The following is a 12,339-nucleotide window of genomic DNA, read 5'->3' on the forward strand; positions in this document are numbered from 1 at the left end:
CATCATTAGATTTAAATCTAACATTTTATTCCATTAACATAAAACATGTAATTTTCGTTATCATTTTTAAAATTACTAGCATGATCATAATTTTTACATTTTCATTTTTAAACATGTAATTTTTAAAAAATAATAATTCAAAAAAATGCATCATGAAAAGCATCATGTAATTTCGAAGTAGATTAATGGGGTTTTGATTACCTCATCGTCGAAAGTCGTTAAGGCGTAGTTTGCCACCTCGCCTTTCTTGATTTTCTCCTTGTCTTCGGAGGAGCTCGATTCATCTCAATTTTTTGTTCTTCTTCTTACGTTCAAAGCAAGTAGTTGCATTCTTTTTCTTTTTGTTCTTTAATTTTTATTTCATTAACTTTTTAAATTTCATGAGTAATTCAAGTTCACCATCACTTGAGCTTATGCTCGAGTGGTCTTCAATTGTTCTATGTCCCAAATCCTTCATGTTCTTTAGAAGGTAGTTTTGTTCATCATGTTCATCATGTGCATTGTGCACCATTTCATATGTCATTAATGAACCAATTAGTTCTTCAAGTGGTAGGTTGTTTAGGTTTTTAGCCTCTTGTATCGCAGTTACTTTTGAATCCCAATCTTTATAAAAAGAACGCAAAATCTTGTTTATAAATTCAAAATCCGAAAAACTTCTACCTAGTGCTTTTAAACCATTGACGACATCCGTAAAACGGGTGTACATATCAACAACGGTTTTCTTGGTTTCATATGAAAAAGTTTAAAATCATGCATTAAAAAGTTGATTTTCAAATCTTTAATCTACTTGTGTATTCGTGAGTGGTTTCAAGAATATGTCAAATGTCGAAAGTCGTTTCACACATAGAAACCCAATTAAACTCGTTTTTATCTAAGGCACAAAATAGAGCATTCATAGCTCTAGCATTTAAAGAAAACATCTTCTTCTCCGAATCATTCCAATGATTCATTGGAAGAGAAGACATTCGAAAACCATTCTCGATAATATTCCATAAATTTAAATCTAACGAAAGCAAGAAAACTCTCATTCGAGTTTTCTAATAAGTGTAGTCCATCCCATTGAAAAAAGGAGGATGAATGAGAGTGACCATCTTGAAAGCGCCTCGCATCACTATCCTCACATCATTAGGGCTTCCTTTCCCTTATTATCATATTAACAATAGTGAAAGAGGATTGTTAGAAATCATTAGCGATAAAGCTAAAGACATATGGGAGATCGAGTGAGGAAAGTGAAGGGGTGAAGGCGACACAAGCTACGTGGAGGCCTTCCGTTTAGTCGGGGTTAGGATGGGTGATAGGGGAGGAGGGGAGAGGCAAAAGAGAAGGGCGAGCAATGGGGGAGGAGGAGGAGGAGAAGGAGAAAGGGAGGGGGGAAGACGATTGGCTATGGGGGTGAGAACAATGGGTGGAGGCAAGGCACAAATATGGTCAATGATTGAGGCAATAATTAGTATGGCAAAGGTAGGGGCAAAATTATTTTATTTTGAAAGAAATGATATTTTACAAAAAATTATGAAAATAAGGGCACAAGAATTTCTCAGAATTAAAAACTTTATATATATATATATATATATATATATATATATATATATATACCGAAGAAACTATATTGTGTCTTACTATATAATACCCCTATATTTGATTTTTTACTAAGGACACTTCTTTTTTGGATTTTGATTAACACATCTTCAATGAAATCATAAAAAATAATGATTATCCTTTGAGACTTAGTTTCTTAGAATTGAATCAATTTTTTTTTTGGATAAATCAGATCAGATCATTTCAACTAAACCTTGGCTGTCTAGTTTGGTTCAATTGAGCTCTAAATTATCTCTTGATTTCTCTTAAATTATCCCCCACCTCTACTTTGCCTCCTCCCACTCCATATCTGCCTACTCCTTCTCTCACTCCACCACTACCTCCTCCTCCTCCTCTCCCTTGTCTTCCTCCTCCCTCCTCTCCATCTCCTTTTCCTCCACCGCCTCTCTCTCTCCCCCTTGCCTCCACCTCCATCACCTCCTCCCCCTAACCCTTCTCTTCTCTCTCCTCTTCTTTGACCCTTACACCTCCTCTTCTCCCTCCTTTTCTTTTGTTGTTTTTTACTTTTTTATTTATTTATTTATCCTCTCTCTCTCCCCTTCTCCTCCACGTCCTCACAGTTTATCTTGAAAAGTTATTACACTTAGTTATGCTCGGATTACACTTAAGTTATGTTAATTCATAATATATATTTAAAATATATTAATTTATATAAAATTATCCTAAATTTATCATAAAACTAAAAAACTCATGTGATCCTAAAAATTATATTAATTTTTATATAAATTATCTTAATTATCTTAAAAAAGCTATTATATTCTAAGTTATACTTGAGCTACACTTGAGTTATATTTATTTATAAAAAAAATTAAAAAAATATATTCATTTTTATAAAATTATCCTAAATTCATTTTAAAACTAATCACAAAATCTATAAAAGGTCGTTATATTCCAAATGGCACTCATTCAAAGAATATATTAAAAATATATTGATTTTTATATAAATTTATCATAAAACTAATTATAAAATCTATATATTTTATTTTCTATGTTGACTTACTTATACTCAAAATTGAACTAAGTTAAATTCGATCACCTAACTTAATTTAAAATTAATAATTTTTATTTTTAGATGATTTTAGGATAATTAATATCAAAACTTTAAAAATTTTACCAAAATATAATTCTAACACAAATCATATTATTTTTTTATTTGATGATACATTTAGAATATATTTATATATAAATTAATATAATTTAATAAAATCAATGAATGAGTATAACCTGAAGGAAGGGGGGAGGGAAAGAGCAATGGAAGATGTGTACAAGACAAAAGAGGAAGTAGAGTAGGAGTGGGAGATATAATTGAAACAGAATGAGGAGGAGGAGGAGGAAGCCAGGGGAGGAATAAACCAATGGGAAGAAAGAGACGGTGAATTGAGAAGTGAGAGGAGGGAAGGAAAAAAAAAGGAGATTGAGAGAGAGGGATAAAAAAAGGGGGGGATGGGAGGAGAATAAAGCCGAGAGAGAGAGAGAGAGAGAGAGGGAGAGAAAAGGGGAAAAGGGTGGAGGTTATGGAGGTGGGGTGGGAAGGAAGATACGGATTGGGGTTAATCCGAATCGGTTTATTCATGTAGATTGATTCATTAATCTAAACGGGCATAAACAGGTTTAAAAAAATTAAAATAAAAATAAAAATGATATTTATAAAAAATAACGACATAAGGGGGAAAATGAACAATGCAGGCGCGTCGTCGTCTTAAAACACGCCAAGTAGGACCGATATTTGGTAAATGCCTATTTCTTTAAAAAAATTATCCTATTGGTGAGGAGGACGGCAACACTCCCTTTCGACCTTACAAAACTCCCTCTCTCCTTTATTTCCTTTTTATTTTCCTTATTATTTGTCGTACTTATGTGCATACTTCCCCAGAGCTACCCGACATGGCATTGGTTCGAATGTGTGGCGCGTCACCTTGGAATCAATTAGAAAGGCGGGTAAGTGGGACGGGTTGCAACATTAGTTTTCATGGATGTTATATGCACTTCTGTAAATAATTCCCAATCAAACGACAGTTTGATTGAATCATCTCCTCCTCGACCTCCGCCTCCTTCGCCGGCGCGGTTTGCTCTCTCGCTCGATCGAACCTTCCCCTTCTTCGTGGTGTTCCTCGCAGCGATGGAGGCCGCCGCCAATGACTCCCGCCTCGGATTCGGCAAGATGGAATTCGGGTATCATTCTTTTCCTTGGTTAATTTCTTGTTTTCCGCTCTTCGGATTTAGGTTTGTTTGGGTAAAAGATCTGATGATTCGCAGGTGTAAGCACTATAGGAGGAGGTGCAAGATCCGAGCTCCCTGCTGCAACGAGATCTTCTATTGCCGCCACTGCCACAACGAATCCACCGTAACACAATCTCTTTCCTTCTTTCTCGATCTCATTTCTTGACCCTTATCATCGTTACATGGTTTGTTTGTCGTTGATTGGTGAGTGCAGAGCGATCGGCATGAGCTTTGCCGCCAGGATGTCCAGAAAGTATGTTCCTTCTTTCATATCGATCTGTCCGATACTCGATGTGTTCTCATTGATAAAGAGATGAATGGGGGTTGGACTGATGAGTTGGGATTTGGTTTGATTTGCAGGTTATTTGTTTGATCTGCAACACCGAACAACCGGTGTGATATTCGATTTGAGATTTCCTTTTCTCGAGCTTAATTTTGGTTTATCCTTGATAGCGTAGGCTTGATGATCTTTTATTGGTTAGGTTGCACAAGTGTGCTCAAACTGTGGAGTTAGTATGGGGGACTATTTCTGCAATGTGTGCAAATTCTACGATGATGATGTGAGGATTATAATTTTCTTTTTTGTGTTTACAGCAAGTGCAAAGGAAGTTGGTACTTAACAAGTTTGTTTTTATTTCGCTCTGTGATTACAGTTGAAGAAAGGGCAGTACCATTGCAATGACTGTGGCATCTGCAGGTAATTAGAAGGCTTGATCATACTTTCTTATGTTCTTTTCAAGGTTTGCAGGGTAGTAGACTGACCAACTTGTGCTCAATCAGAGTCGGTGGTAGCGAGAATTTCTTTCACTGCAAGAAATGTGGTATGTTAACACACATACTACATCTCCATGGAGCTTAGTGTTCATATATGTTTACTTCTGGGATTTTCTTTGTTAAAAAAAGAAATTGCATTAATCAAGGAGCAATTAATCATCAGCTCCATTGTGATTGGAGCCCAAAAAAATATGCTTTAGTACAGTTAACTATTATTGTACCAAGACAAAAGAATTTGCCTTGCTTTTCTTGGGATGCATGCATATTTTGCTACTCCATTTTCTTCTCTAGATACATGAGATATTTCAAATTTGTTCATATTAGACAAAAAATACAGTGAAATATATACAATGTGCTGAGTCTACATGGTATACAATCCTTGCTCAAGAGAAGCTACACTACTAACCTGGACACACACACCCATTCCTGACATGCATCTCATCTGGATTGTGACCCTTCTGCAGCTCTCGACCAACTGCATTGTTATATATGTTTACCTAGAACTTACAACAATTATGCTTGGACCAAAAAGATCTCTTATGGTTGGTTACATGTTTCATGCTTACTCTTTTGTTACCTGACTGAAAGTTTGTTCCTGGATATGAGCACCAATTAATGGGTAAATGAAGAAACACAGATTTTTTTTTTGTCATTTTGGGAAATTTGTTATTAGGGAAAACATTTGTGATCGGTGCGGTAACCTTTCATCAATTTAAACGGATTCTGAAATCAGTGATTTAAAAAGCGCTAGGCGCCAAGGTCCAAAAACGCCCGAGGCGCTAGGCGCTCGCCCGAGCGAAGCGAGGCGCTAAAATATAAAAATATAAAATATAATTAATAAATATAATTATTTAAAATTTTAAATAAAAATATACTATTAAATTAAGAAAATCTAAGATACAAAATCACAATGTCACATTAACAAAAAGTTTCAAAATTCAAAACAATAAAATTTTACATCAAAGTGATTCATTATAATCAATATTATCATCATTTTCACACAATTCATCTTCATTGAATTCGTCTTCTTTCTCTTGTCTTTCGATTCCTTCCTCTTCATCAAGATATGTTTCATTCTCTATGTCTTCAACAATTGCAGGAGCCGAGCTTGATGTTTTTGCACTCATTTTTCTCTTTGACATCTGTCTTGTATATGTTTGTAATTCTCCAGCGCCTGGAGCTCTTGTCACATCTCCCCATGTCAATCTATCATCTTCAAATACAAGCTTGTCTTCAGCATCTTGCAAGTTAGCACCCATTTCTCCTACTAACCACTCATTTGAATCATCAATATCTTGCAATGAGATTGAATCAAATCTAATTTTCAAATCATGACGAGTCTTCAAAGCTTGATTATACTTTATGTAAACAAGATCGTGCAATCGTTGATGTTCTAACCGATTTCTTCTCTTTGAGTGAATCTGTTATGTCATATAATTTAAAAATATATTAATATATATATCTAAATAAATAAATAAATTAAAATAAAAATATTTAGTAATACTTACATGCTCAAAGACACTCCAGTTTCGCTCACAACCCGAAGCACTACATGTCAAACTAAGTACTTTGATAGCAAATTTCTGTAAGTTCAGGGTGGAATTTCCAAATAGACTCCACCATTCAGCTGCAAAATTTATGTTATTATTAGCAATAACATAGTAACATAATATATATGAAATTAATTATATCAAATTATTAATACCTGGAGAGGTAGTTGTCCTGGATCGAACGACAATTGGAATTCCAAAAAGACCTTCAGCATTTTTATATAAAGATAATTCATGAATAATCTTATCTTGAACCTCAATGTTGGGAACTAATCTTGCAACGCACTGATATAACCCACCCAAAACTTCTGCATCAAATTCAACAGATTTAATCTTATAAAAGAATTCAGGGTTCAAATAATATCCTGCTGTATGTAAGGGACGATGAAGTTGACAATTCCATCTTTCGTCAATGATTGTAAAAATTTTCTCATATTTTTCTTCATTTTCATTAAAAGATCTTTTAATCGTCTCCTTTGCTCTATCCATAGCCTTATAAATATATCCCATTGCAGGCTTATTTTCATTATCCACCAACCGAAGGACTCGAACAAGAGGGCCCATTACCTTTAATATATAAACTACATGATTCCAAAAGGATGGCATTAAGATGATATCAGTAGCCCTCTTGCCTTTTGCTTCTTTTGCCCATTTGCTTGTCACCCATTTCTCAGAGGTAAACATATTTCTTAGAGTATGTTTTTGACGATGCACGCTCTGTAATGTCAAGAATGAAGTAGCAAATCGGGTAACACCATGTCTCACTAATTCTTTATTCCCTGTAAATTCTCTCATCATATTCAAAGCCCCAATGTGATTATAAAGAAATCCAACAACAAAAATTGCCCTTTCTAAGGTTTTCTTGATTTCTAAGATCTTTCCAATATCCTCCAACATTAAATCAATACAATGTGCTGCACATGGAGTCCAATACAAGTGTTGTCTTTTTTATTCAAGCAATTTACCTGAGACAAAGGATAACAAAAATGATAAGACTTAAGAGTTTAACACACTTAATTGAAGATAAAATAATTAACAAAATCAAAAGATGAATATTACCAACTAAAACATAGTTGCTTCCATTGTCGGTTATGATTTGAACGATATTTTGTTCTCCAATTTCTTCTACGAAGTTGTCAAGTAAATCATATATCTTATCTCCAGTTTTTACAAAAGATGAAGCATCTATTGACTTCACAAACATAGTTCCTAAAGAACAATTAACCATAAAATTAATTATACTCCTGCGCCTCCTGTCAGTCCAAACATCTGACATAATAGAGCAACCATGTGTTGCCCATGATTCTTTATGACCCTTTAGTAAGTCATTTGTATAATTCAACTCTTTTTGCAGCAATGGAACTCGCATCTCATAATAACCTGGAGGTTTTAATCCTGCACCATATTTTCCAATAGCTTCAATCATATCCTTAAAACTGTCTAAACGAGTTGTACTAAGGGGAAGACCAGCCTGATAGAAGAAGCGAGCAATGTGCTGAATTGTTCTTCCTCTTATTTTTTGTCACAAGCATCACTTATATTTGTTTGTCTAAATTTTAAGCCTCCTGTTTGCCCTTGTTGTTTCTGGGATCCTTGAAGCATATATAGATCCATCGGTCCTTTTTTACCTTTCTTAGTTCTCATAACTTCTTTTCCCTTTTTGTCGTATACTCTTTTTTCACTTGGGTTAATACTCATAGAATAATCTTCTTCTTCATCCCTGAGATGTTCAACATTGTCTTCTGGTAAATTCCCGTAAGATTCATTCTTTTGTATCTTCTTTTCATTCATATAACTCAACAACTCTTTTTTTACCTCAGGTGGACATTTTTTGCAAGCTGCTGTATTCTTGAAATTTCCTACTAGATGTTGTTTTGCACGAAAAATACCACCTCTGGTAGTCTTATCGCAGAATATGCAAGTCACTGCATTATGATCTTTCGGATCCTTTAAATAATTATACTTCCATGCAGGATCTTTTTTTGATACCGTTGGAGACTCTATTTAGTTGCTCTCTACACTTGCCATTTATGTTGAAACCTAACAATAATTTCAAATAAATAAAAATTAATAACATTAAAATCAAAATAATATATTATTAATCTATTAATGAAAATTAATCATTTCAAAATTCAAATAAACTTAATATTAAGATTTAAGAGTATACTGAGCCTCACGGAGAAAGGAAGCAGTGGCGGTAGTGACGAGCGGCGGGGGGAAAGGGAAAGCGAGCCGGAGGCGCGAGCAGTGGGAGGGCTCGCGGGAGTCGCGAGCAGAGGGAAGGCTCACGGGAGTCGTGAGCAGAGGGAGGGCTCGCGGGATGCGCGAGCAGCGGGAGGGCTCGCGGGAGTCGCGAGCACCGGGAGGGCTCGCGGGAGGCGCGAGCAGCTGGGAGGGCTCGCGGGAGGCGCGAGCAGCGGGAGGGCTCGCGGGAGGCGCGAGCAGCTGGAGGGCTCGCGGGAGGCGCGAGCAGCAGGAGGCGCGAGCAGCGACAGCGACGAGCGGCGGCAGCGGGAGCAAGAGCGACGAGCAGCGAGATCGGGAGCGGCAGCGGCGGCGGGTTAGGGTTGGGTAAGGGTTATATCGGTTTAGTTGGTTCGATTGAACCAACTAATAACCGAATCAGGACCGAACCAGACCTAAAATCCTGGTTCGGTCACTTGGTTTACCCAGGCGCTCGCCCGAAGCGCCCAGCGCCTGGGCTCGGGCGAGCGCCCAGGCGGCGCCTGTTTGAAGCGCACCGCCTGGGACATTAGCGAGGCGCTCGGGCCTCACCTCGCCTCGCCCGAGCACCTAGACGAGCGCCCGAGCGCCTATTTCAATCACTGAATCTGAAACTTGCTTATACCATTTGCTTCAAGAAATGAGAACTTTTAAAAAGTGAGCCCTTCTAAAGGTTATGACATGGTAAGAATCTCTTGAAGTATCTCCATGCTCCACTTTAAGGGGCATTTGTTCCATTCTAAATTGTGAATGGCGAAACAGAGCTAGGGCCTTCGGTCATTCAATTTGAGGTAAGTTATACACTTAACTAGTCAAACAGTCCAATACAAGCCAGTTTTATCTAGATTACAGGACTGGCCTTCTGAATCCAGATAAGGAAGTTGACTGATGGTTTTCAACTTGGCAAGATAAAAAGATGCATGTGATATTGTTTGTCCTATACCATGTCCTGCCTTGTATCAGAATCATGAGTTGTACCATTCTCATACAGTGCTGTGACAAGACACCTTATGTTGTAGATCCTTTAATTCCAAGTATCATCTGAAAATTTGTTGTGTATCTTTTCTTTTTTAGAATTGAGGTGGGTATTATACTATCACTTGAAAATTTTCATTTGACGTGACCATACTGCTTAACTGCTAAGAATTGAATTAATAACTAGCTATAATTATGAGGAATGTTGGATACTTCAGTGAAAGAGTATCATCTAGTATGCCTTAACTTGGATATCGCTAAATAACTTTTAAAATGCTATCTCACAAATGTGACTTTGTCTTTGTAGTGCTGTGATCATTAATGATCATGATTTGCATGTTTGTGAATGTGACTCACAATGCTGTGAAATGAAATTTGTCACCTGGAAACCATTTATGGTGTGTCCTACTGATACTGTCAAGTAACACAGGATCCTGCTACTCTACTGAATTGCGTGATAAGCATTTTTGTGTGGAGAACTCAATGAGGCATAATTGCCCCATCTGCTATGAGGTTTGTGCTCACTGAGTCATATCTTGTGAAAATAAATTGAAAATATCTTGACAGTTAAAGCTGTTTTGCAGTATCTTTTTGATTCGTTGAAAGATACAAGCGTTCTAAAATGTGGGCACACCATCCATTTTGAATGCTTTGACGAGATGCTGAAACATGCCCAGTATATCCTCACCTCCTCAAATGTGTCTTTTGCTATAGCAAATCAATTCTGTTTCTTTTAAATAATACAGAGTTCTGTTTGTTTCTGTGATTTCAGAAGATACTCATGTCCTGTATGCTCGAAATCGGTATGTGACATGTCCAAATACTGGAGGAAATTAGATGAAGAGGTACTATAGTGACCTTAAAAGTTGCTTTTTCATTTAAAGACTGTATTTGCTCCTAATCTCCATATGCAGTCTCTCTTCTGAAATTTTGCGTTATATGGCTTTTATGGCAAGATAACTTGTTAGGATATCTGTAGTCACAAAGTTTGTGATGATTCAAACCATAGTGGGATTTGTGATGAAAAGAAATTGACTGAATGGATCAGGAAAAAGGGGAATTCTTGATATTTCAATTTCTGTTTCTGATAGCTCTGAGAGATGCATGATAAAAACTATGACGTTATAGTTGAGTAAATTAAAAAGCTGATGGTTTTGTTTGGTCAAATTGTTGGTGCCATAAATAGTGATGTCATTGAACTACCATGTATGCAGGATACGCTGTTCGCTCTGGTACCTAAGTTACATAAAGTAAACCCTAGTTTTGTGCATTTCTTCATGTTCTTGTTTATTCCAATATTGGGATTCTTTGATTGTTTTAATGGCTTAATGATGCGAAGATTTAGTGTTTAGTAGTGGATTCCATCAGGAATCTGAGCATATGATATTATATAATAATAATAATAATAATAATAATAAAACAAAATATAATAATAATAATAATAATAATAATAATAATAATAATAATAATAATAATAATAATAATAATAATTCTTTTGAGAAACGGCCTCCTCTCTTTGCATCAAAAGCTTTAGATACATCTACTGAATTGGCTTTGCGTTGTGTCACTTGACTTCCTTCGATTACAAGCAACTACACTGTTTAGCAGGACAATTGGGATTTGCTTGGGCATCTTCGAGTCACAGAAACATGTTTGATCGTACTGGTAGTGCAAAAAAAGTTTAGTATGCTTTCTCTTGATAGCATTGAAGTTTTAGTCTGAATTTCACCTATGTTCCTTGCAGTCATAACTTATCCTATTAAAGAAAGAGGCAACACAACTGAAAACATTGACACTGCAATAATATTGGAACATAAATTATAACTTTGTTATTGATTACTGCCCCATGATTTGTTTTTGAGTTTCTTCGGATAGAAGGTAACAACCCAGCTTTTACTTTCGCAGATAGCAGCAACGATCATGCCTGAGGATTATCGTTACAAGGTCTGTACTATCTTAGATCCTATATCACTAAGGTTACTGTTTATCATGGTTAACGTTAAAATACAATAAATTTACTTGGCCCCTTTAGAACTTTCCTAAAGTAAACCTGCAACAAACCATTCATGATTTCTGTTGAATGGTCTTTTATTTTTACTGAATTACTAAATATAGCAATACCTGTAGCAGATAATGTCTCAATTCTCCATACAGTAGTGATTAAGATTTGAAAACTTCCCAATTCATGTAGTACAAATAGACAGTCTCCTGCTAAGCTTGTTTGTGGTGTTTATGCAGGTCTGGATTCTCTGTAATGACTGTAACAATGTTTCGGAAGTCTTCTTTCACATTGTTGGTCACAAGTGCAGTCACTGCCTATCCTACAACACCAGGACAATTGCTAACCCTCCAACTGTGTCAGCTCAATAGCGGTTCTTTTTTATATTATCATCAGTTTGAAAACTTGATCTGCATGCTTTTCAAAGCATTTATCGGTTAGCCGTGACATCCAAATTATAATCCATTGGAAGGGCCATTTACCCATGTCTGGACACCAAACTACTCAATTGTACTAGTAACTGTTTTATTTTTTTCTTTCTTCCATCTTCACTTGGCCTTATACAAGCTTATGCTGACTCGCATTCCTTCTTGACTGGCGAAGTATTGCTATTCTCTCCCCCTCGATGCAGTCTCCATCGATATGGATGTATTTGTCTGTGAGACGAATAATGTGGTCTTCATGGATATTATATTACATTATATTCTTGAGCAGTAAAGCAAATATTGCAAACACGTTCCGTTTGGATTTAATGTAATAATCAACAATTCCTTCTGTTTCCCTTATTCTGAGTTGAAGCAGCTGTAACCTTGGATATCTGTCAATAGAGTATGTAGCAAAAGTGATAACAAGGACAGTGAAAACATGTTTTAGGTCCTCCTATCAGATGTATAGGTTTCTGATGACAAAGGGAGGTAGCGGGCGGCTCATTATTTGAATCGGATCCTGTCTATGATAAATTGTAGGATCCGGATCCGAAATTATACCGCCGTCTCCATA

The 12,339-nt window shown here is 36.4% G+C and overlaps 1 protein-coding gene across 1 annotated transcript; it reads left to right on the forward strand.

Moving 5' to 3' along the window:
* The first annotated feature begins 3,615 nt into the window (after nucleotides 1–3,615).
* On the forward strand, nucleotides 3,616–12,074 carry LOC103988571 (E3 ubiquitin-protein ligase MIEL1). The gene is made up of 12 exons (XM_009407150.2): nucleotides 3,616–3,771; nucleotides 3,856–3,943; nucleotides 4,034–4,072; nucleotides 4,180–4,212; nucleotides 4,302–4,379; nucleotides 4,473–4,516; nucleotides 4,600–4,640; nucleotides 9,772–9,854; nucleotides 9,926–10,017; nucleotides 10,114–10,186; nucleotides 11,247–11,285; nucleotides 11,580–12,074. The coding sequence occupies exons 1-12, from the start codon at nucleotides 3,719–3,721 to the stop codon at nucleotides 11,709–11,711; spliced, it is 795 nt and encodes a 264-aa protein (XP_009405425.1). The 5' UTR covers nucleotides 3,616–3,718; the 3' UTR covers nucleotides 11,712–12,074.
* Nucleotides 12,075–12,339: the final 265 nt, after the last annotated feature.

This window comes from Musa acuminata, chromosome BXJ3-6 (assembly GCF_036884655.1).
Source record: "Musa acuminata AAA Group cultivar baxijiao chromosome BXJ3-6, Cavendish_Baxijiao_AAA, whole genome shotgun sequence".
NCBI lineage: Eukaryota > Viridiplantae > Streptophyta > Magnoliopsida > Zingiberales > Musaceae > Musa > Musa acuminata.

What these genes read in the sequence shown, in the direction of transcription:
- LOC103988571 (XM_009407150.2), top strand. Translation starts at nt 3,719, where the DNA reads ATGGAGGCCGCCGCCAATGACTCCCGCCTCGGATTCGGCAAGATGGAA. An exon ending in ACTGCCACAACGAATCCACC is followed by an intron (nt 3,944 to 4,033) that starts GTAACACAATCT and finishes TGGTGAGTGCAG; the next exon opens with AGCGATCGGCATGAGCTTTG. An exon ending in TCTGCAACACCGAACAACCG is followed by an intron (nt 4,213 to 4,301) that starts GTGTGATATTCG and finishes TTTATTGGTTAG; the next exon opens with GTTGCACAAGTGTGCTCAAA.